This window comes from Choloepus didactylus, chromosome 19 (assembly GCF_015220235.1).
Source record: "Choloepus didactylus isolate mChoDid1 chromosome 19, mChoDid1.pri, whole genome shotgun sequence".
NCBI classification, from domain to species: domain Eukaryota; kingdom Metazoa; phylum Chordata; class Mammalia; order Pilosa; family Megalonychidae; genus Choloepus; species Choloepus didactylus.
The window spans coordinates 26761656-26788156 of record NC_051325.1 but is presented as its reverse complement, the minus strand read 5'-3'; the positions used below and the strand labels follow the sequence as shown (position 1 = coordinate 26788156).

Genomic DNA, 26501 nt, shown 5'->3' with positions numbered 1-26501 from the left:
TGTTTTCCATTAGCTAGTGAACTGGAGGACAGAATATCTGAAATCCTACACACAAAAGAACAAATATGGAAAAGAATGGAATAATATGAGCAGGGTCTCAGGGAGCTGAATGACAACATGAAGTGCATGGATATATGTGTTATAGGTGAACACATCAAACTAGAACAGGCATCAAATGCCCAGTCTCTACCCTCTTTCTATCTTGTGATATCTTGACTTCTACACTCTTCTCCAAACCACTCTCTCCTCTTTTCCTATTTGTCTGTAGCACTCCTTTTAGAATTTCTTACAGATGAGGTCTCCTGTTCATGAACTCTCTCAGTTTCTGTTTATCTGAAAATATTTTAAACTCTCCCCATTTTTGAAGGACAGTTTTGCTTGATATAGGATTCATGGTTGGCTGGTTTTCTCTTTCAGGATCTTGAATATATCATGCCACTGCCTTCTCACCTCCATAGTTTCTGTGGAGAGATCTGCACTGAGTCTTATTGGGCTTCCCTAGTATGTAATGAATTGCTTTTCTCTTGCTGTTTTCAGAAATCTCTCTCTGTCTTTGACATTTGACAATCTGATTAGTAAGTGTTTTGGAGTAGGTCTATTTGGATCAATTATATTTGAGGTATGCTGGGCTTCTTGGACCTGTAATTTTATGTCTTTCATAAGAGTTGGGAAATTTTCATTAATTTTTCCTCTATTATTCTTTCTGCCCCCTTTTTCTTCTCTTCTCTTTCTGGGATACCTGTAACACATATATCCATGCACTTCATGTTGTCATTCAGCTCCCTGAGACCCTGCTCATATTATTCCATTCTTTTCCCTATTTGTTCTTTTGTGTGTAGGATTGCAGATATTCTGTCCTCCAGTTCACTAATCCTTTCTTCTGCTTCTCCAAGTCTGCTGTTGTATGTCTCCATTGTGTTTTTCGTCTCTTCCGTTGTGCATTTCATACCCATAAGTACTGCCATTTGTTTTTGTTTTTTTTTTAAGCTTACTAATTCTTCCTTATGGTCACCCAGTGTCTTCTCTATATCCTTCATCTCTTTTGCCACATTTTCTTTCAACTCATTGATTTGATTTAGAAGATTTGTTTGAAAATCTTTAATTAGATGTTTCAACTCATGAATCTCAGTTGAGGTGTTAGTCTGTTCCTTTAACTGGGCCATATCTTCATGTTTCCTGGTATGGCTCAAGATTTTTTGCTGTCTAGGCATCTGATTTTCTTAATTAGTTTATTCTGGAGGTTGTTTTCTCTCTTTTGCCTAGGGTTTTCTTGTTGGTTGTATTTGATCTCTATCTTTTCTTTGTTTCACTCACTGGCCAGTTGTCAGATTGACTGTGCCCCCCCATTCTCTCCCCAAAATTCAGGTGCCCACCATGGCCTGCCACAGGGGTGGGAGGTAGGCACTGGGAATCCCAGCAAGTTCACTGTGTGTGGCAATACAAATCTGCTGGCTTCCAGTGGTGCTGTTTTCCACTGGTCAGCAAGGTCTGGGTTTGCTTTAGAGCCCTGCTTTAACAGTTGGGTCTTCCATATTTCTTAGTCAAAATAGGGCCGGGTTTCTGAATAGGGCATGTAGACCAGCTCTTGTGGTCCTAAGAAAGGGTCTGCAGCATCTTTTTAAAAGTTTTTCAATTCACTTACACCTTCGAGACTGTCCAGCAGATGACATTGTTCGGTAACAGCCTCAGAGGTTGCTTTGCCTCCCAGCACAGGCTGCATCTACACAGGTGAGCTGAAACTGCAGGATTCCAGTGCCCTCACTTTGCTGGCAAAAATCTGGCTGGTGTGGGGCTCCACCTGTGGCAAAGTACTCCTTCCACTGACCCAGTATTCCAGCCATCCCCAAGTCAAGGAAATGGCTGCTGGCTGCTGGTTCCCTCAAGAGTGGGGGAAGGGCTTTCAAACCCAGGGCTGGAAACACAGTCTCTGTCCATGTTTTCTCAGCCTCTTTGTCCCTCAGTGACCTGGGCCTTGAAATGTCCTCCTGTGTCCTCCCAGGACTTCAAACATGGTGGTATGTTTCACTGTTATGAGAGATTTACAGATGTGTCCCTGGTGGCAGGGGTCCTGTCTGCTGATTCTGTGCCTTTCCCACACTGAGACTGAGTGAGGGGGAGGGGAGAGGCTTGCTGGTCCAGGATGGAAGATTCCTACCTAATGTTTCTTCTCTTTCTTCAATTTGGCATTTGCAGGATCCTTCTCCAGTCTATATCCTCCTCCAGAATTTCAAACAATTCAGAATTCCCCTTTTCTTTGTTGAATCTCTGGAGAGAAGTTTTCAGTAGCTGTTTATGTTGCCATGTTGATGATCTACTAATCTGAACTTATGAGAGAAAAGTTGCCTGATAAATAGCAGTAACTGGGGCTTAAGATTGAAAGTTTGCTTTTGTTGAAACAATCATATTGTCTATACAGTAATTGTATTATGGTTCTCTAGGGAACCAGAACTGACATAGATTTGTGTATAAATTATGCAAATATTATGAGATTTTTAAAATAGGAATTAGCTCATGTAATGGTGGGGATGGGCAAGTCTGAATTCTGTGAGGCAGGCCACAAGCTGGGAACTCCAATGAAGGTCTCCAGTTAAGTCCCAGGAGAAGCTGGCTGAGGTAGAGATGGAAATTCTCCCTTCTCTTCTGCATCCTGTCGATGTTCAGCTTCTTGTTCCCTGTGGCTTTTTTTCTCCCCGTATGCATTTTTTATTAAATATAAAATGTGATGTCTCTATGAGATTGTCTTGCCTCTCTGTTTTAATCCAAGCATGCATTACATCTGGTAACTTCTGAGGCACTCAGAAGAAAGACCCTAGCCTCAAGATTGAACTTTCTCCCACCCACTTTTACCTTAATTAATTGCTTAGTATTATACATTTTAGTATTGTTTCATATTTGGACCATACACATTGTATTATGCAGATTTCTTTTCCTGAACATTCTGCCTTTTGAAGTTTTTTTCTTCTTTTTATTATGAGACTTTAGAATATCCACAAGTTTTTACAACCATTCAGTTATTCTATCTAACCTATGTAAATCACTTTATTTTACCCCTGGAGACAAGCTCCTGGGGCCCTCTACTTCCCTTCTCTATCTAGCTGTGGTTATGCTCAAGGACAACTGTCTATCTCCATCTTGAGATTTCTCTTTACCTTCACTTTGTTGAATACACTGTTGCCTGGTTCATGCTCCTCTTTGGTTTATGTTCTAATTTGTTTGTAGCACATTCCTTTTCTCCTTCCTAAAAAAGGATTCATGGGAGGTAAACTTACAGATCACTTGAATATCTGTTCTTGGATTTGAATGATAGTTGGATTGGGTGCAACGTTATAGGTTGAAAAATCATTCTTCCTCAGAATCTTAAAACTATTACTCCATTGTCTTCTAGTACCCACTGTTACTGATAAAAAAACTGATGCCAGTTTGATTCTTTTTCTTTTATAAGTAACCCATTTTTGTTTGTTTTCTGTCTTTATATACAATTCTGAAATTTCAAGTGATGTGATAACTTTTGGTTTGTTTCCTCAATCTAATATGTATGTTTTCAGTGTTTGGACATTGGTTGCCTTTAAAAAATCTCCTTCCTGCCTCTTTCTTTGGTTTTGCTTTCTGAAATTCCTACCAGTTAGATATTGTACCTTTTAAAGTACAATTTAATCATATTTTCTTTCTTTTCATATTTTTGTTGTTGTTTTTACATTTTGTAAAATGTCATTGCTTCTATTGTTCAATCATTTGACCATTTTATTTTTAATTTCAGAAATCATGTTTTTAATCCTTGGGAGCTCTTTTATGGAATCTGATTTTCTTTTCATGGCATATTTTCTTATGTAGGAATAACATTTTCAACTTCTCTGAGTCTTTCATTTGGAATTTTTTAAGTTCTTTTTTGTTTGCTTGCTTTATCTGTTTTTTCTGGGGTCAGCTTTTCTGTAGATCAGTCTTGGTCCTTTATATTTTGGTGCTCCTGGTAGGGCTTGTGGTGCTAAATTTTCCTTTTATATTCAAGGAGAAAGATTCAGGAGCCAATGCAGGTTTGGGGGGCTATTTTGAAAATTGACATCTATTCCCAATTAATTTTTGCCACAAGAAGAAATTCTGTCTTGGAGCTCCATGAGATAAAAGGCAGGGAATGTCAACTGAGAGAACTCTGGACTATGAGCTTCCCAAATGCCAAAATGAGGACAGCATCATGTCATACGGTAAATGCCAACTAGCAGCTATTGGTTTCCCCAACCATCTCTTTATTTCTTTGAAGAGGCTCAGTCTACTTCCTTACTGAAAGGCAAATGCCAGGCTGCCCATTGTTGCACATGAGGTGAAGAAGGGAGTTAGGATTCTGGCTGCTGCAATAGCTTCACACATAGATCTTCAATTATTCTCCTTGTTTTCAGTTTCCATTTTTCATTCCCTACCACTGTCACACTTGTAGGCTCTACACCTAGAACCTCTCAGGGATTCTATTTTATAATTTGCTCCTGCCTCCTGTAAAGTTCCCTCAGAACATATTTTGGGGTACGATTTTCTGCACATTTTCCTTCTATCAATGTGTTCTCTTACATTTTGTTTCTTTCAGAAATTTCTTGAAATTTTCACTGCTATTAGTGCAACTCATTTCCCCCTGCCTTGCTGCCATCAGCTTACATATTTTTGGATTTCTGTTCTTTCATTGCAGTGAGGACCTGGGTTTGCTAAGAGGGAACAAACATATATACTCAGTCCAGCATTTTGAACCAGAAGCTCCATACACTATCATTTAAAACATATTTGGAAATTCTTCTTTAAAGATAAGTCCTTAAATGCACAGCTGTCCAATAGAACTTTCTGTGACGAGAGAAAGGTTCTAGATCTGTATGAATTCCATATAATAGCCACTAGCTTCTTGAAAGATGGCCAAAGTGACTAAGGAACTGGAATTTTTTTTTTAATTTTTTTGTTTAATTTTACTTAACTTAAATAATCACATGGGGATAGTGGCCACCATATTGAACAGCTCTGCTTCAATATTTGCATGATCCTACTTATTGTAATAAAGAGATGTACTATGATAGATTTTTAGATTTCTGGATGTTGCCATAATGACCCTAAAAGCATTGTAAATATTATATTCTGCATTGGTTTGGTTATTCCTGGTTACCTAGTTCTGGACATGATACCAAACTTCAAGTCAAAATTAATAACAAAATATGAACTATTTATTTATTAAGCCCATGTTTGAGGATGTGTTCAGTCCTCACGTGGTCAGATGCCTGCCACCATTGCCTGTGGTTTGAGAACTTCAATATTATCAGTGAAGGATCCTGTACAGTATAAAGAAGTAACTAACTGCTTGGACTCAGGAGTCAGACCACTTAGATTTGAATCCCACTCCTGCTACTTCTTTGCTATGTAAATGGCAAGTAACTTAACTTCTCTGTGTTTCAGTTTCCTAAATCATAAAATGGAGATGATAATCCATAGAAAACTGGTCTATGAATTAAATGAGTTGAATGGGTGTTTAGAAAATGTCTGTCATATGGTAAGCACTCAGATAAATGTTAACTATTATCATTTCCATCTGATGGTGTGGGGAGTAAAAACTAACAGATGAGTGGGTGTAGGAAGACAATTGGATTAGCTTGTTGGATGCTTTTGGCAAATCTGAGCTCTGTTTATAACAATAAGGTTTCATCAGAGTCAAACTTAGAATTATAGAGGGCCTCCCATTTGAAGTAAATCCTTCTTAAGTAACAGTTTATATTCCACCATTTCTAGTGGTTTTCCATGTTCTTTCATGGAAATGTAGGGAAAAATGACAGAATGATTTGCTCAGAGCATAGGATCGTAAGTATCTGAAGAAACAAAGAAAATAAGAATACTTTCTGACCAAGTATAAGTCCCTTTCGTTAGCTGCTTAGGAAATCTTCTTCATGGTTTTCCATTTTATTTTAACCCAGTGAGAAAAGCACATTTTCCTTGAGGGATCAAACATGTTCTGACATCAAAATATTCATTAGTCTATGATATTTTCATTAATCCTTAGAATTTACTGGTTGGTATTCCATATTAATTTATCAGTTAATATGGTGGTAAATTCACAGATACAATAGCACTTTTGCTATGTGATTAATACATTATTTCCATATTTAATTTAAAATACCAAAGTGAAATGTAAGTGCTCCAGATTTACCCCTCAAGCAATTGGAGCTTTTGACCCAGGACTCTGTTCTGACTTACAAGAGCTAAGTAACTAAACCTAGGTACACGGCAGCAGTTTAGAACAAAATCTAGGAACAATGAGTGAATATTCTTTGAGAGTGTCTCAAGTAAACTTAAATGTTAAAAAGAGCTACTTAGTGAACAGTTTCTCAGAAACAAAATCCACAATAGAAGTGAGGCATCTTAGACTAAAAAATTATGCCTTTCCTCATAAGTATAGCTTTGTTTGTTAGTGTGAATTCTATCAAAGACCAAATCCTGCCTCACATATATGTTTGGAGTCTAGGTTGAAGTTGTCAAGGGCAGAGTTTAACTACAATAAGAGATTACATCTTGCATTCCGATTTGCATTAATTAAAATGTTCCACCTAGATCTTACCACTTGCCTATGATTTCCTGTTTCTGCAAACACAACCCACATATTTCTTGTAAAAAAGAAAAAGAAAGATAATGGGAGACTCTCAGTCAATCCATGAGACTCTGGATGGAGATCTGTAAAATGTTAAGAACTGGGTGTCCCCACCACCCCCACCCATACCCGATTGAGCATGTGTGTTAACATAATGCAGTTGTTGTTATAGAGATGATTCTTGTTTGTTAAATAAAGGAAACAAATAGTTACAGGAAATCTGACAATGTAAACTGTACATGAATAAATGAGCTATTTCCTTTCAAATGCCAAGTGCCTCAACTCTCTTGTTCTTGCTCTTGAGCTCTCTCTAATTATATAGATCCATATAGTTTTAACTGAGGGATTTTACTCTATAAATATTTGAGCTACTTACTGTGTGTGAGACATTATAAAGATGTGTAGAAACAAGTCAGAGGATCCATTTGGATGAAAAGAAAACATAGATGGTCGTGATAGTGGTGGTATGATGGTGATGGTGATGGTCATGGTCATGGCTGTAGTGGTGGTAGTGGTGGTGGTGATGTTGGTGGGGTTGGTGTTCCTAGGTGAGATAATTACATAATTTACCTCTAGAAGCCAAACTATTGTAAGCATGATAGATGTTTATGGAAAGAATGAGTGAGTGAGTGAATAACTGAACAAATGAGTAAATGGATGGGTGAATGAATGGGACAGAACTTTCAGGTTAATGCTCTTTGGTGCCTAGAGTTGAGTTTGGCTCTAGTAAGTAGTACTAACAATCACAATGATAATATGGATGTAAGTGAGGTAAGCGAAATAGTTGTTTAACACCAGGATATACTTATTGAAATACAATCCACAGAATTTGTGAACTAGGAAAATGATCAGAAGGAAATAATGTAACAATGTTTTTAAAAAGCACATATTATGACATATCTGGATTCAAATTTATCTCCACAACTCAAAGCTGCATTGAACCCATTATCTCACTTCTATGAGCTTCATTTCTGCAACCATATGTTTAAATAAAGTAGGTAACATGCTGAGTACGTCATAAACAGGGCCATGTGTCTCACACACATTCAAGTAAAACCTAAGAAAATGTTTTGATTCTAAGTCCTTGTGAGACTCAAAGATAAGTTAATAGAATTTCTCTTCCAAAAGTCACTTAAATTGTTCACTGAAAAAAAAAATATATGATTTTGGCCATATAACCATTCCAAAAAAAAAAAAGGTTCAAAGGCCAGAAACATTTTTCTGGGTGGACAAATTTACACTCCAAAATTATCCTAGTCAGTGGTTCCTCCCTGCGGGATTTGAATACATGTGGATGCTGGGGAAGTCATCAAGCTCCCTAATAAATACTCTAGACTTGATACGTGAGGATTTTAGTGTCATAGTCAGCCATGAGTATGGTGATATAGGATTCACCACACTCAAAAATTAGTCTTAGCCATTGCTTCTTGGAGGCAGCAAAGAGCAAAAAAGAGAAAAAAAGAAAGGGCTCTGAAAGCAGGTCTAGCTATCATAACTCCATCCTTAGGGCTTCTCTTTTGTCTGAGAGCAACTGTTTCAGCTTTCAACCAAACCAATGAATTTAAGACATTTTACCAAGTTCTTGTCTACCTCCATGATACAGTGACAGCTCCAAAAAACAGAACAATAGTATCCCAGTATCCCAATACTTTGAAATGGTAACTTCTTACTTCATGAGAGTACAGTTATTTTTCAGAATATTACCCAAGAATGAGGAGATACTCACTGACTAATATTGAAAGAAAGAATTGAGAGACGGAATGTCTCTCTTGATTTCCATGTTAATTTTTCCTGATTAATTCTTTTCCCTTAAAAATATCATGACCATATCTACATAGGATCGTAAAATCAGTATGGACTCAAGTATAGAAATAAACAAACCTCTCAAAATGCCTTTTGCAACAATCGGCAGAGTTGTCAGTCCCCTCAGCCATTTAATATCCTCCCAGCTGATAGAGGGGTCTATTGCTTTGGCCACATATGCAGCAAGTCCACTGTTGTCTCCAAAATTTTCTTTAGGAGAAAATGCTAAATCATTGGTCTCAAAATTTTTCATTCTGAAATAAAGAGATATATAAAATGAGAAACTTCTCAAGGTTAAATCTATCTTTACAATCATTCATTCAAGGAAAAATGAAAAATTGCCCTTTTTAAATAAATTGGCTGTTCATTCCTCTACCATCTATAGGTAGGTTGTATGAATATTTTCTATGTTTTGATGTAGGACTCCAGGCGAAATGTGACAATCTAGTGGACTTAATTGGTCACTAAAGTTTATTTTACATCCTAGTCTCTGTTTATACAAACAAATCAGTTTAAAGGAAAAATATGTGGCCTGGTTCAAATATCTCTTCCTTTTAAAGCCAGTTTATGGTTGTAGACAGTAGACTTGATGCTATTTTAAGCTGGAGGTGGAAATTAATCATAATGATGAACATTTGCATGGTGCTTTACAATTTGCAAAGGGCTTTCATATACCATATTATCACAATGTTTTCTTTAATAAGCTTTCGGGAAGTAAGATTGATACTTTTACACAGAAAATAAAACAGAAGTGCAGAAAGAGAGGCCCCCCAAGTATAAAAGTAGCAAATGTTGGCCCTGGGGCTCCAGCCTGGGATTCCTGACTCCTGATCTCCTTCCCTTTGTTCAGATCTCACTTGCATACTGGCTATTACATCTTACTCAAGGACATCTTCTATTGCCCTTGTGGAAAATTCTAGAAGAGTTTGGAACAGCAGTATGACCATTGCCATACTCTAGACTTGTTCCTGGCCTGCTTATTATGGGGAGAGGTGGGGTTGAGTGGGGAGGACAGTTTCCCAGCAAAGGAGTTCTCAGTTCCTGCCTTCCCTTCTTCATTTTGTTTTTCTCTCTGAGGCTCTTGATCTACTCCCTGAAAATCGCTTAATGTTTTGGACAATGCTGACCAGGGCATGAACTTTCCAACTGTCAGCACCTTCATTTATTTGCCTGTGTCTTTCTTTTGCTGCTGGAACCTGATTTGCCACCCATGCAGCAGGTTAGAAGTGTCAGGGATGTTGGTGTGTAAATACCCCAGCTCTCTCACCCTCTAGGAGACTCTCAGGTGTTCTACATGAGCTCCCACAATTTCCAAGGTTAAGCTTCAGTTGTCCACAGTTGTCACTATCTTGATAAAATACCTTTTGGTCACTGCTTTTCCTCCCTTGGCCCACTTCTTCACTCCTCCACCAGTATTCCCTTGATTTCTCAAACGAACCATTTGCACTTAAATCACTGCTTCTAGAGGAACCAAAACTGAGACACAACCCCTCTGAGTTGCTGCCTTCCCAATGTCTAATTTTGTTAACTCAGCATAGACCAATATTCTCTGACTTACCTCTAAGAATCGATTACTGGCTCATCCTGTGCCTGAAATCTTTTTCTTGCTCCAATACCATGATATCTAGACCTGGGCAGTTCTTCAAAAGAGGGGCTAATCTTTGCCACGTGCACTTCTGACCACTAACTGGTCCTCTGGATGCACAATGCCAGCAGACGGGTGACTTAGCTGCCTACAGCTGCAATTCTAGTTGCAAGCTTCATTTCTCTGATGCAATGTATTCAAATGATGACAGTGGCTCTTCTGAACATTTTAATTTACCGCTAGTCAGTCTCCTTTTTGAGTAACTCTATAGCTATATTATGCATTTCTGGGCTTAATCTTAGCTCTTTCTTCCCCTCCCACTAGCTATGCCACTAAACATAGAAAAGAGCTTGGAACCATGACTAGCAAAATGTTGCATAAACTTAAGTGGATACAGGCACACAAATTTTGAGGTTTTTTTTTTTAAAAAAAAAAACTATAAGACTTTCTTTAATGCAAAGCTAAGCTAAATGCTTTCTACATTTTAGTGGACTTTCAGCTAAAATAGCTGGCTGTCATGTATTATCACAAGGACATGAACATTCATATCCCACCTAATGCCATTCCAGCCATTGGCAAAGTTTTCTCAAAAGGCATTGAACAGTTAGCCTTATGGTTTCATGTATTCAAATAGCCATTAAAGACCATAGAAAATTCCAGTTCTTCTGAGAGTCATGTGGATATCCATCTATTTGTTGGATTTTGATAGAGATTTTAGCTGAAATGCTTGGGCACTTCTTTTTATCAAACCACTTAGGGTTGTGCATTTTATCACAGATCTTGGTCTTCTGTGGTCACTCTATTTGAATTGAATTAAATTAGCATTCTGGTCAAAAACATGCTTTTTTAATGGAGACCTATTCCATTACTTCAAAATGATGTGAAATTCTAACTTTTAAAGAATATTGTTAAGAAAAGTTTCCAGTCTGTTCCACAGCAAGACCAGGGGAAAAAAAGAGAAGAAAACCATCTGTGTGTGTATATACACTGCAAAGCACCCCCGCCCCCATACCAAACAAGCTACAGTGTTTCAGCAGGGCTGGGTGAAAGGGTGAAACGGATAGGAAAAAACAGAAACATGAATAAAATTATATAAATAACTGTTGTTATTCTTGGACGGTGAAATGCAGATCAACACTTGAATGAATGTTGCCTTACAGAAATTTTAGTGCACAATGAAGCCTTGTTGTTACTCTAAAACTTTGTTCAAAGCCAGAAGCCAAGAAAAAGTTTTCAGATATCTTGACAGAGGCCCACGATGGAGTGTTTTACCAATGGCTCTGAAAGACACTTCCATGAATGCCATTTTTATTTGGATTATGACATGTACATGAAAAACACTTAAAGCAGCTTCTGATAACCAAAATATTCCATTTCGTAAGGAAGGAAAAGGGCAACATCAAAAAAAAAAAACACACGATTACCTAGGGCGTACTTCTCTGAATCCTGATCCGTTTAATGACCCAAAAGCAAGGGAGAGAAGTTCTTCTTTGTAAAGTACTCATCATACCTTGAACAGATCTCAAATATATATTTTAATCTAATATAGAAATTATTTTAGCTTTCAGTGTTAGCATTATAAAAATTGTAATGACTATTAAAAAACATTAAACATTAATAATAACCAATAGTAAAACTAAGAAGAATGGGTATTAGATATTGAGTAATATGTAATATTATTTATTAAAATTATTTATAACATGGCATTAAAGATAAAGCTGCAAGTCTCTATAATGGGAAATCAAAAAATAGAATAAGTAACCACTAGAGCCCAGAATATCAACACAATATGAGAGAGGTTGAAACAGAGATTCGTAAAACATATGAGAATAGGCACACGGGCCACCAGCCTTTGATCCTTTGGTTAGAAAACACATATATTGATAACCTAGCCCTGGTAATTGCTTCCTCAATGGGGCCTGGCAGCTTAAAGAAAGGTTCAGGAAAAGACTGATATCTTGCATATATAAAGAAATCCTACAACTCAATGACAATAGTACAGACAGCCCAATTATAAAATGGGCAAAAGATATGAAAAGACAGTTCTCTGAAGAGGAAATACAAATGGCCAAGAAACACATGAAAAAATGTTCAGCTTCACTAGCTATTAGAGAGATGCAAATTAAGACCACAATGAGATACCATCTCACACCGGTTAGAATGGCTGCCATTAAACAAACAGGAAACTACAAATGCTGGAGGGGATGTGGAGAAATTGGAACTCTTATTCATTGTTGGTGGGACTGTATAATGGTTCAGCCACTCTGGAAGTCAGTCTGGCAGTTCCTTAGAAAACTAGATATAGAGTTACCATTCGATCCAGCGATTGCACTTCTCGGTATATACCCGGAAGGTCGGAGAGCAGTGACACGAACAGATATCTGCACGCCAATGTTCATAGCAGCATTATTCACAATTGCCAAGAGATGGAAACAACCCAAATGTCCTTCAACAGATGAGTGGATAAATAAAATGTGGTATATACATACAATGGAATACTACGCGGCAGTAAGAAGGAACTATCTCGTGAAACATATGACAACATGGATAAACCTTGAAGACATAATGCTGAGCGAAATAAGCCAGGCACAAAAAGAGAAATATTATATGCTACCACTAATGTGAACTTTGAAAAATGTAAAACAAATGGTTTATAATGTAGAATGTAGGGGAACTAGCAATAGAGAGCAATTAAGGAAGGGGGAACAATAATCCAAGAAGAACAGATAAGCTATTTAACGTTCTGGGGATGCCCAGGAATGACTATGGTCTGTTAATTTCTGATGGATATAGTAGGAACAAGTTCACAGAAATGTTGCTATATTAGGTAACTTTCTTGGGGTAAAGTAGGAACATGTTGGAAGTTAAGCAGTTATCTTAGGTTAGTTGTCTTTTTCTTACTCCCTTGTTATGGTCTCTTTGAAATGTTCTTTTATTGTATGTTTGTTTTCTTTTTAACTTTTTTTTCATACAGTTGATTTAAAAAAGAAGGGAAAGTTAAAAAAAAAAAAAGAAAAACAAGGAAAAAAAAAAGATGTAGTGCCCCCTTGAGGAGCCTGTGGAGAATGCAGGGGTATTGGCCTACCCCACCTCCATGGTTGCTAACATGACCACAGACATAGGGGACTGGTGGTTTGATGGGTTGAGCCCTCTACCATAAGTTTTACCCTTGGGAAGATGGTTGCTGCAAAGGAGAGGCTAGGCCTCCCTATGGTTGTGCCTAAGAGCCTCCTCCCGAATGCCTCTTTGTTGCTTAGATGTGGCCCTCTCTCTCTGGCTAAGCCAACTTGAAAGGTGAAATCACTGCCCTCCCCCCTACATGGGATCAGACACCCAGGGGAGTGAATCTCCCTGGCAACGTGGAATATGACTCCCGGGGAGGAATGTAGACCCGGCATCATGGGACGGAGAACATCTTCTTGACCAAAAGGGGGATGTGAAAGGAAATGAAATAAGCTTCAGTGGCAGAGAGATTCCAAAAGGAGCCGAGAGGTCACTCTGGTGGGCACTCTTACGCACACTTTAGACAACCCTTTTTAGGTTCTAAAGAATTGGGGTAGCTGGTGGTGGATACCTGAAACTATCAAACTACAACCCAGAACCCATGAATCTCAAAGACAGTTGTATAAAAATGTAGCTTATGAGGGGTGACAATGGGATTGGGAAAGCCACAAGGACCACACTCCACTTTGTCTAGTTTATGGATGGATGAGTAGAAAAATAGGGGAAGGAAACAAACAGACAAAGGTACCCAGTGTTCTTTTTTACTTCAATTGCTCTTTTTCACTCTAATTATTATTCTTGTTATTTTTGTGTGTGTGCTAATGAAGGTGTCAGGGATTGATTTAGGTGATGAATGTACAACTATGTAATGGTACTGTGAACAATCGAAAGTACGATTTGTTTTGTATGACTGCGTGGTATGTGAATATATCTCAATAAAATGAAGATAAAAAAAAGAAATATTGGTGAAACACCTACAAAAAAAAAAAAAAAAAGAAAGGTTCAGGGCATGGATTTTAAGTTTGTGTTCAAATCCTTGTTCTACTTCTTAATAGGCACATTGCATTGGATAAAGCTCATATGTTCTAGTAAATTATTATTTCTTGATTAAACAATTACTCTTTGAGGACCAACTACGTGCCACTGTTTTAGGTTTGGAGATCTACCAGTGAATAAAACAGTAAAAAATCTCTACCCACATAGCAAGGGAGCAAAGAAATTAAATAATAACAATAATCAATAAGTAAATTATGGAGCCTATTAGAAGTAATTTGAAATTATAACTATAGTAATCAGTGTTGGTCTCAGGGAGAAGCTACCTTGAGGAGGAAGATAGCTGAGAAAGTGTTATTGTATGAGTTTTCTATTGCTGCCATATGTAACAAATTACCAAATTTAGTGGCTTAAAACAATGTGGACTTATTTTCTTACTGTTCTGTAGGGCAGAGTCCAAAATGGGTCTCACTGGACTAAACTCAAGGTGTCCACAGAGCTGTGTTCCTTTTGGAGGTGCCAGGGAACCTGTTCCTGCTTCTAGAGGCTGCCACATCCCTTGGCTCCTAGCCCCATCACTCTGACCTGTGCTTCCCTCGTCTATCTCCTCTGACTCTGACTCTCCTGCCTCCCTCTTATAAAGATCCTTGTGACTGCATTCAGCCCACCCAGATAATCCAGGATAATCTCCCCATATCAGTATCCTTAACTTTATCACATCTGCAAAATCTATTTTGCCAAATAAGGTAACAGTCACAGGTTAAGGGCTGAGAACATGGGCATCTTTAAGAGGCCATTATTGTGCCCCAATCATCAGTGTGAATGTTTTCCTAATCAAAGATATTTAGAGACTAACAGGCCATGCACCAAGTCCTCCTTCATGGACATCTCTTATCCTCTGCTACTCCCACCCCCACCCCATCTCACAGGGGATCTGTCTCTATTCTGGTCTCTACTGTCTATTTCTAGTTTGGTTTCCCAATTTAGAGACATGTAGAGCCAATCCGAATGCCAAGACTTAAAGCCAGGGAGGAAGTTAGCCACGCTTGATTTGGAGAAAGAATGATACAAGCAGAGGGAACAGCCCTTGCCAAGACTCGAAGGTGCAAGTGGGCCCACCATGCTGAAAGAAGAGCCAGGAAGCCAGAGTGGCTGGGGAAGAGTGAGTGAGAGGGGAGTGCGAGGTGATGAAGTCAGAGAAGCAATGGGGGCCTGCTCAGGTAAAGCCTTGTGGGCCCCTTTTGTAGTGAGAGACATGGAAAGCCAATGGCGATCCGGAGTGAACGAATGACTGTTTGATCTGACTGTTTTAACACAATCTACTCTGGCCACTGCAATTAATAAATCATTTCAGGGCTCAGGAAAACATGTCACTGGGAAAATCAGAGAGAGGGTAGGTATCATGATTTATGTTGATTTTAGTCAGCAATTGAAAAATACTTATCTTCGCTTTAATCTCCCCTGGCGCTCCACTGAAGAATCAAATCTTAACGTCGGGTAAAGGAACCTACTCCGTCAGGGATGGATGAAGAAAAAGGCCACTGCTTCAGAGCCTCGGGATTCAGCCTGTTGAACTGGCTTCACTCCGTGCTTCTTCCAAGGGCAGATGATAGTCCCCTTTAATCCCCCTCAGTCTCAGGAAACTCTGTGCTATTTATAATGTACACATGTACATGTATTTTGCACATAGACCAACCAGAGACTATCAAACTCATGAACTCTTGCTGGTGTACACACACACACACACGCACACCCCCCACCCAGGCAGGGGAAGTAACAAGGTCTGGAAGGAGCCACTGCTTTCAGACTCATTCTCCTCTGGATTTCCTGCCTCCCTTGCCTGCCAAACCTCACTTCTGAAAAGCCAGGCTTCACCTTCTCTGAGTCAGGTCAGTTGTGGAAAGAAACCTGATTTCATATCAGGCTGTAACAGATGAGCTTTTGGGGTGGATGGGGCCTCAGGCGGAAGCCTGGGCCTCCCACTAGTGTGTTCTGCCCTCGAGAGCTGGATATTGGCCGCTGAGGAGCTGACCAGAAGGTGCTGGCCCGCCCCAAGGCCCACTAGGACAAACACCACCAGTGTGCACTCTGGGGCGCCGGGGTGAACCCGGCTGTGGCGTGTTTCCTGTGTTCCCCATAACCTGGATGTGTTGCTCATTATTCAGTCATCTTCAGGCAGGAGATGTGACAAGCTGCGGAGCTGCGGCCACTCCTGTGCACACCGACAGCTGAAAAGGGCCTTTGTCTCACGGTCCTTCACGTCATCTGGGCAAGAGCCCAGAAGCGAAGTAAAAGGGGAAAAGCAAATCAACCCTCCCGCTTCTCACCCAGTGGCCCAGGCACTAAAGGAGAAAGAGTTACCAGCCAGAATTAACAACTGTGTCATCTCCCCCATCTAAATAGATACCTGCATTATTTAGTAGTAGTAGTAATAGCAGTGTTAAGCAGGGAGGGGGAGGAAAAGGAATAGAAAATTCCTTTTCAAACGGCCAAGGGGAAATATTGAAGAATGTTTCTGATCAGAAGTCTACATAGTGGGAAACTAATAATTTTGGACCACCTAATAAATAAAATCATCAAAATAGACAAATAATGTGAATACAGATATCATACTTAGAGAAGCTTGAAGTCATCTACTTTCTGATGAATTTGGAATCAGGAATATGTCGGGGACTTTTGATTTTGTTTTTGTCCTGTCTTATAGGCAGGGTGTTTGGGTGACCCTGTGTCTGGGGCATGTGGAGTAGGTTTATTGACTGGTCTGGCAGGGGACATGCTTTCTTTTTCTATCACTGCGTCACCATAGGTAGTACATATGAAAAAGTGTCCTAAACCTGCCTGAAAGTATCAGGAACTTAATATCTCACGGCTAATTGACACATGTTTCAACAGCAAGATTTAATGCACAGAGGTTTAAAACACATAGATACATACACAACAGAGCTATATGTCAATGATGTGACATTTATACAACACTGTATATGAATGTACCTGGTGGTTGAGATATGCCCAACTCTGGCTATAAAGTATATGAAGGCTTCCAATAGTCTTCTTGTCCTTATATGGAACACTGATTTGATTTTGAGTCTTTTAGATTTTGAATCTTTTTGAAGGGTTAACTTTATGGATAGACAGAGTAAGCAATGGCCCATGTGGAATGTCTAGGTTACAAGCAGGTATCCCTTATCTTAGATGCTTTGCAATTCCATCATCAAAATGTCTTCCATTTAAGCTACGATTTTTATTCCTGTTAAAATATTCATAACCCTGAAAGCTATAAGTCGCACATCAGTATGAAAAATCAACGAGCATTTTAGTGAGAAACAAGGAAAGAAAAAACAAACAAAAATAACAATGGAGAATTGAGGTCTATAGTTTAAGGAAGTTGGGATCTTTCTCAGTAAAGTTAGCTAAGTTACCAGCTTTGCCTAGAGATGATTCTAATCCTAAAATACTACAGGGAGAGGAAAGGAACAATAATTCTCTGCTAATGGGCAGATTAGATGACCTGATCACCACCATAGCTCAATTTTAGATCATTTGCTACACTGTTTTTGCTAAGACGTATTGAGGGAATGAATGAATGAATCTTGATCTGTGGATGAAACTTAATGAAAGAGAAATGTTGCTGAAAGAAGTAGGAGATGAGGTAGGCATGTGGTTTCTTTAGGCTTTACTCTTTTATCTGTTTCTTCAACCTTCCCAGCCCCAGTTATAATAAATACAATTAAAAGTAAAGTCAAAAGGTGGCTCTTTGATTTCAATAGACAAAAAATATGGTATCAGAATCAAATTAACAAGCTGTTGCCTGGGCTAAATTATCTCCATCTGTGGGCAAATCATATCTCCCAAAGCCCGTAAATGCACTCTGGGCACATACATTTATTTGACTCTTACAAGTATAGGGGCGATTCCTGTTCTGTTTTATAGCTGAGGTACCTGTCACCCATAAAAAAAGGTTGTGAATTGCTAAAGATAATATGATTGATTAGCAATAAAGCTATCTTTAGACTCCAGATCTTATCATTCCTCTAGAAGATGTCTTTGAACCACACTTTGCAACCCACATTTATGAAGATCTCATTCCCCAGGGATACCCCCTGGAAATCTGGAGAAAGCTTTTAGAAAGAGACAAAAGGGTTAGGAAGCCAGCTGAGGAGCCCAAGGGACCAAAGCCCCACCGCTACCTGAGATGTGGCGGCAGCTTGAATCTGTTACGCACATCGTCGAAGCGGTTGCCCAAGTAAGGTGTGTCCACTGTCACGAATACGGCCTTGTAGCCCGTCCTTTCAGCCCGCTGCACGAGCTGCTTGGTGACCTCCCGGTCCTTGTAAATGTAGAGCTGCAGCCAGCGCAGCGCATCGGGACCAGCCTCGGCCACTTCTTCAATAGAGGAGGTGGCCCAGGAACTCAGCATCATGCCAGTTCCCAGGGACGCGCAGGCTGGAGAAGAAAAGGCACCATCAGGCAGGCCTGGAATTTCCCTCCCCAAGCCTTTGTACAGTGTAAGTAAGCTCTAAAGGTGTCGATAAGGGCGATTTGACCATAGGAAGTAAAAACTTTAAAAAGTTAGAAATATGCTTTCCATTCCATGCTCTAAGAATTGACCCTGAAGGGAAAAAAAATGTGTCAAATACCCAAAGATGTGTTGAATGTAAGGGTGAAAAAATTGGGAACCACCAGAATGTTTAGCCCTAGGGGATTGGTTAAACTGTACTTCAAGTATAAAATAAAATTTTCACACCCATTAAAGATAATATCATAAAAGAATTTTTATGGACATGGAAAGATGTTCAAGATATATAAAGGAAAGAATCAGAAGTTCAAGGAAACTACATGTATAGCATGATTCCACATATGTAAAAATGTAATTATTGGAATATGAACCTAAACAAACTAAATGCTAATGATGGGTGGGAGAATTGTGGGTAATTTTAATTTTTTCTTGCTTTGTGAACTTTCAATTTTATCTTTTAAAGTTTTATTAAATATACATTTTGCTATTTATGTTTTAAAATTTTATTAAAGGTGTATATAAGCCTCCCAAGATATCCCAAGTAAACAGCAGTTACTTCAAATCCTTCTGGGCAAGGTAGCAAGAAACAAGTGGATAAACGAAAAATTAGACTCATCTAATCAATTTTCTTAACAGACTTGAACAAACATGGGTTATAGGCCTTAGACCAAAAATAGGTAGTAAAATTGGAGTTAGTTTTATTGGAGAAAAAACTCAATGCAATATTTTTATGCCATATTCATTATATGCCAACAGATAAATAAATACAGAAAGCTAACTATACGAACATAGGTCATTCAACGTCTCTGTGTGTCCACATATATCAAATAGGAGTAAATGTAGTTAGTCTAGAGACAGTCATTGGGTGATGATGAGAATTAAATAAGATGCTGTTCATAAAGATACTTTGTGAGGTTAAAAAGCTTCCATGTTCCTCAAACTTTACCAAAGATCCAAGTCCCCTAAAAGGCTTGTGAAAATACATGTTGCTTGGGTTCCACTTCCAGAGATACTGGGGCAGTTGGTCTGGGTGGGATCCAAGAACTTGCCTTTCAAACCAGCCCCCAGGTGATGATTATGCTGCCATTCCACAGGTCACACTTTGACATTTAAATGATAGAATTATCATTTGAAAGGAAAACTAGCTTCAAATGGAAATAAAATGGATTTGTTTTTGATAGGTTTTCCTATGCCTCTGAAGCTGGTTTTTTGTTTTGTTTTGTTTTGTTTTTTAATCTCTATTCTCTAGGGATGCGGGACAGATAAAGATTAGAGGTGGAGGTCATCTTTCAAGTGTTTCTTTTAGAAATTCTCTCATATGGATACAAGATTGCAAAATATTGTCCAACAGACTGCATCTTATTAGATAATTACATGCATGAACATCTGGACCAATGTGGAAAATAGCTCCAGTTCATCCACTGGTTTTTGGAGGGAGTTCCAAGGGACACTGACTACCTGGGTCAGAGTCCCCTATCAATTTACTACAATGACATTATGTCATGAAGATGATGTAACTTAACTAAGATAGCACAGAGATGGGCAGCAAAATAGGGCTAGAATCCAGCATGTCTGAACCCTCCCCCATGGCAATGATCTTTCTTGAACACCCAGATGCCCAAAAGCCTCGCCTGGTATTAAGTGGAGCTAACTGTATTCTCCCATTCTTTCAGGGACATGATGGGCGAGGGAACAAGTTTGCCACATGCTTAAGGGAAACTATCATGCCAACAGCTCTGAGAAGGCATAGAAACATGGAGACCAGTTGTTAAGGCTGCCACATACCATAGGTGCAGGGTGTGCCCACTCAGAAGTGACCACTTGGATGATAGGGAATGTCCTAGTTTGCTAATGCTGCCGGAATGCAAAACACCAGAGATGGATTGGCTTTTATAAAAGGGGGTTTATTTGGTTACACAGTTACAGTCTTAAGGCCATAAAGTGTCCAAGGTAACACATCAGCAATCGGGTACCTTCACTGGAGGATGGCCAATGGTGTCTGGAAAACCTCTGTTAGCTGGGAAGGCACGTGGCTGGCATCTGCTGGTCCTTTGTTGCCGGGTTGTGTTTCAAAATGGCTTTCTCCAAAATGACTCTGGGCAACTGTCTTAGCTCCTCTCTCTTAGCTCCTGTGCTTCCTTGCTTCTTTCTCCCAGGAAATCTCTCTCTAAGGGTCTGGGGGTCCTCTCTTAGCTTCTCCGAGGCAAACTCTGGGCTTCACCTCTTAGCTTAGCATCTCCAAATGTCCTTCTGTCAACATTTCCAAGCATCTCTAAGCATCTCTGTCGCCTCCTAAGTGTCTCTGTTGGCTGCCAAGTGTCTAACATCTGTGTTGCGTTGGCTCTTAGCTCTCTTAAGGATTTCAGTGATCTAATTTAGACCCACCATGAATGGACAGGGTAACACCTCCATGGAAATAATCTAATCAAAAAGTCTCACCTACAGTTGGGTGAGTCACATCTCCATGGAAACAACCTAATCAAAAAGATTAATAAGTCTGCCCCCACAAGATTGGATTAAAGAACATAGCTTTTCTAGGGGACATAATAGATCCAAACCAGCACAGATGCCTTTTACTTCTAATTCTTACTTAATTGCTCTGGTTAGAGCAATGTTGAATAACAATGCTGACAATGTGACAGCAGGCACACTTTCCTTGTTCCTGATCTTAGAGGGAAAGTTCTCACTCTTTCACTATTAAGTATGATGTTAGCTGTGAGTTTTTCATATGTGCTCTTTATTTTTTTTTTTTTTTTTTTTTTTTTTTATAAGAGTTAAGTTTAATAGAGCTTTGAACAGTCATCACATAGCAAATGCTCAATAAATGTTAACTGTTATTAGCATTGTAAGGAGAGTTCAGGAAGGAATATTATTCATAGCAAGTAGCAGGAGGTGTCACTTGATGGATGAATAGGATACACAGTAGTCAAAATTAATTATTAGCAGCAGCATTTTATAAACCAAAAGTAGACATCAGGTGACAGGGGCTCCCAAATGCTTTTGTCAAAATCTAAAATGACATATCAATAACTATTACAATAGTGCCAGTTACACTGATGAAGATATAAACCCTGCTCTCAATGAGTTCATAATTCAGTAAAGGAGTCTGAAACACAAAAAAGCATGGAAAATTAATAACACTTTCAAAGATCAGACAATGTCTCTTTCCATCCAGTTTTTCATTTCATTGGATAGTCTGCAGTAGTTGACGCTATACATAAACATTTGGGCTTCAGAAAATTCTGGTTACACTTTAAATTGTTTCCTTTCCACTTATTTCCCTCTTGTAGTAAAAATCTAGTATTACTCTAAATATTCTAAGTATTAATCTAAGTATGCCCATCAATTTTACTCTTTAGTTTAGTTTACTCTTTAGTTTCTTCCAGCTAGTAAAATCACTGAAATAATTCTCTCTGGTATGAAACTGACAATAACTCAAGCAGCAATTTCATTTGGCTCAATATTATAGTAATTCCCGAGTCCATGCCATCGTGATTTTTAGAAATCAATACAATGGCTATAGGAGGACTATATCTTGACAGGCGACCTATTGATTTCCAACTTAGAAATCTGAGAGCTGTTTCCCAGACCTGAAGCCTAACACCCACTGTGATCTAAATCTAATCACTCTGTCATTGTCAGATAACATGAAGTAATTCAGGTTTCATATCTATTTGGAAACCACAAAGGAATCTTTAACCTGGGTTCCCAAGATTCAAGTCCATGACACATTGCCACTCGGCCTTGAGATGCTTAACATTTAATGCCAAAGTTTCACCTGAATGACCCATGATACAATACAATATCCTCAGCAGCACAGAAGGAATGAACTACTAACACACACAACATGGATGAGTCTCAAAAATGAGCTGAGTAGAAGAAGGCAGACAGAACTACTTATAATATTATTCATGACATGAATGCTAGAAAAGGTAAATCGAATCCATATTAACAAAAAGAGGAACTGTAGGTTATCTGAGGCTGTGGTTGGGAGAAATGACTGAGAAAGGGGTACAAAGGATCTTTTGGGGTGATGGAAATGTTCCATATCTTGATTGCTGTGGTGGTTACTCAAGGGAATATATATATATTTGTAAACACTCATTAAAATGTACACTTTAAGGGGGAGCATTTCATTGCATATAAATAATACCTCAATAAAGTAGATTTTAAAAAAACCAAAGACAGTATAGTTTTAATTAATTTTTAATTCATTAATGAAATATGGATACCTTATTTTAAAAAATTAATGCATTGTGGAAAGCTAGAATTCTCTCTGACACCCTCCCAGTCTGTCTCCACCCCTAATCTCTCCCACCTCCACCCTTTCTCCAAATAACCACTGCTATCAGTTTGGTATAGATTCTTCGGTATGCTTAAAAGATATTTATATACATATTTAACCACTGAAAATGTACAGCATTGTTTTTTTACAGAGATATAAACTGCATGTATCTTTCTGCAACTTGCTATTTTCACTTAGCATTATGTTTCTCAGATCTGCCCATGTTAATATAGATTTCATTTATTTCTTTTAACTCCAACATAGTAATCTATTCCATAACTAAGCCACATTTTATTTAGCCAGGTTGCACCCCTTCTGATAAATACTGAGGTTGTGTTTCCCTGTTAGAATTCACCAATGGAGAGGAAACAGCAGTTACCTGTGGTGTGGGCAGAGGGATTGCAGGTGGTGTCCCAAGAGTACCTCAGCCTTATTTATAAGGTCCAATTTTTCACAATGAGAATGTAGTCACGTATTAGTTATATAATTAAGCATTGAATTTTTAATTAAAGAATGTTATGATGCATTAGTACCAAAAAAGAATGAAACAAAATCACTAAAAGGAAGCAAATCATCTGTAACAATAAGGAAAGCAAAGTTACAGGGCATAATAGTATATGCATGGTTTGGGACCTAAGTATTTATTGAAAAAGAATGATCTGAGCACCAAACAGACCAGAAAAATACATTCCCCTACTCAAAGCAATTACAACGAAAATATCAGCATACTGGTTTTCATGGCATAATTAATACATACACAAACACTGCATTTATATTTTCTGCTTTCTTCTTTTGTGACTATGGTGTCTTTCCCCATCCCTCTCTTTCTTTCTTCTTGAGTCCCAGTTTTTATCCTTATCTTTACTTTTCTTTCGTTTGTGTGGGCTCCTACTTCGATCCCTTCTATGTCATGAACATTCAGCATCCAAATAGCTTCCACCAGACTGCCGTGAATCTACTGAAGCTGATCGCCTTTCTTCTTTCTTTTCAGCATCATCCTCGGCTTTTTCCTGCTCTTCCTGCCACTGACTACTGAGTTCTTCCATGTGTACATTGATCACATCCCGGATCACCTCAGTGTATGATTTCTTGGTTATATGAACATTTTTAGCTCTGTAGGACTGGCGTCTTCTTTTATAATCTCTCACTTCTGCCAGGATTTCAAGGTAAGATTTTGGACTTTTCCGGCTATTATCTTGATTGACTTTCGCAGCCAAGTCTACAAAGAGATCACTGTCATTTTCAATGATTTGAGAACTGGAACGCTTTTTCTTTGTCTCCTCAATTACAAAATCATAGATGGCAAGACGATCAGCTTGGGTTAGATCACAAACAAACCGTTTGTGATTCAGAGGAACTTCACCAGGTAAAGAAGAATAAATCCTTTGATTATAACAATCACCATCTTTTCCAACTGCAGTTCTAGCTTGTTTAATTATCTGGAATTGTGAGTCCTTATTCAAAGTAACTGAAGGTATCTTCACATTCTCATAGAAAAATTCAGGATTATACATCTCATCCTCTTCTTCTTTGGTGTAGCCCAGTTTCCTCAATCTACACGATACCATGTGCTTTGCTAAAGATGATTTAGGCATGTGATGACTGGAATCATAAGGGCATATCACAACTTCATCCTCCGGCGCCTCCTCCTCGTCCCCAGGGTCCAACCGGTCCAGGCTCCAGCCCAGCGACGCCGTCACCTCCTCCAGTGTCCGGCAGCAACTCTCCACGAAGTCGCTCAACTCCTGCTGGAGCCGCCGCCGCTCCTCAACCGGAGGAGGCTCGTCCTCCATGGCGGCGCCGGGCGAGAGAGCAGGAAGCCGCCCATATGTGCTCTTTATCATGTTGAGGAAGTTTCCTTCTATTCCTAGTTTTCTGAGTATTATCAAAAAAAGGGTGCTGGATTTGGTCAAATGATTTTTCTGTTTGAAATGAGATGATCATGTGGCTGTTTCCTTCATTCTGTTAATGTAGTGTAATATATTAATTGAGTTTCTTATGTTGACTCACCCTTACATACCTGGGATGAATCCCACTTGATCAATGTGTATAATTCTACTAATGTGCTGTCAAATTTGGTGGGCTAAAATTTTGTTGAGGATTTTTGCATCTATATTCATAAGAGATATTGGTCTGTAATTTTTTTTTCTTGTGGTATCTTGATCTGACTTTGGTATGAGAGTAGTGTCAACCTAATAGAGTGAATTAGAAAGTGTTACCTCCTTTTCAATTTTTTGGAGGTTTTTAGCAAGATTGATTTCAATACTTCTTGGAATGTTTGGTAAATTCCCTTGTGAAGCCATCTTATCCTGAGCTTTTCTTTGGTGGAGGTTTTTGATTACTGATTCAATCTCTTTACAAGTTATTGGTTTATTGAGATCTTTCTTTCTTCTTGAGTCAGTGTAGGTGGTTTGTGTGTTTCTAGGAATTTGTCCATTTCATCTATGTTATCTAATTTATTGGCATACAGTTGTTGATAATATCTATTTCAGCATGGTCAGTAGTAATGTCCCCCTTTACATTTCAGATTTTAGTTATTTGTAACCTCTTTTTTTTTTCCTTTGTCAGTCTAGCTAAGGCTTTGTCGACCTTATTGAGCTTTTCAAAGAACCAATTTTGTTTTTGTTGATTCTATTGGTTTTTTTTTTTTTTTTAATTCTCTATTTCATTTATCTCCACTCCAATCTTTGTTCTGCTTCCTTTGGGTTCAGTTTGCTCTTCTTTTTCTACTTCTCCCAGTTTTGAGATTAGGTTTCTGATTTTAAATCTTTCTTCTTTTTTAATGTAAGCATTTACAGCTATAAATTTCCCTCTCAGAACTGTCTCTGCTGTATTTCATAAGTTTTGTTATGTCGTATTTTCCTTTTCATTTGCCTCAAGATACTTCTTAAATTCCCTTGTGATTTCCTCTTTAACCCATTGGTTATTTAAGTGTACATTGTCTAATTTCCCAATATTTGTGAATTTCCCTTTTATCCCTCTGTTATTGATTTCTAACCTCATTTCATTGTGGTCAGAGAAGATACATTGTATAATTTCAATAATTTTTGAATTTCTTGAGACTTATTTTGTGACCTAAGATATGATCTATCCTGGAGAATGATCCATGAACACTCAAAAAGAATGTAGATTCTGTTGTTGGTGGTACGGTGTTCTATGTATGTCTGTTAGGTCTAGTTGGTTTAGGGTATCATACACCTTTTCTACTTCCTTATTTATCTTCTGTCTATAGTTCTAGCCATTATTGAAAGTGGCATATTAAAGTCTATTGCTATTAATGCAGAATTGTCGATTTCTCCCTTCAAATCTGTCAGTATTCACTTGATGTATTTTGGGGCTCTGCTATTAGGTTCATATATATATTTATAATTGTTATGTCTTCTTGTTGAATTTATCCTTTTATCTGTATATAATGACTGTCTTTGTCCCTTGTAACAGTAACCAAGCTCTCTTTTGGTTACTACTTGCATGGTATATTTTTCTTTCCATCCTTTCTCTTCCAACCTACTTACATCTTTGAATTTAAAGTGAGTCTTTTGTAAACAGCATAGAGCTGGGTCATGTTTTTAATGTATTCTGCCAAGCTTGCCTTTTTTTGTTTAGAAGGAGTACATTTTTATTTTGGCACATGATCTAAAATATACTAGACTTTAATGTGTTTTTAATATTGAAAAATCTTGTTACATCCAATTTTTACTCATGATCTTAGAAA

General features: G+C 38.5%; 1 protein-coding gene and 1 pseudogene across 1 annotated transcript in view; both read right to left on the bottom strand.

The window, feature by feature from the left end:
* The window catches only part of HAO1 (hydroxyacid oxidase 1), a 64825-nt gene that overhangs the window by 15796 nt on the left and 22528 nt on the right, over nucleotides 1-26501 (bottom strand). Inside the window, exons 3-4 of the mRNA XM_037810877.1 lie at nucleotides 18176-18431; nucleotides 8486-8661 (exon numbers count right to left, since the gene is read on the bottom strand). Coding sequence (XP_037666805.1) covers nucleotides 8486-8661; nucleotides 18176-18431 — 432 coding nt within the window. The remainder of the gene's footprint in view (nucleotides 1-8485; nucleotides 8662-18175; nucleotides 18432-26501) is intronic.
* Nucleotides 23350-25047, bottom strand: LOC119515123 (annotated as a pseudogene).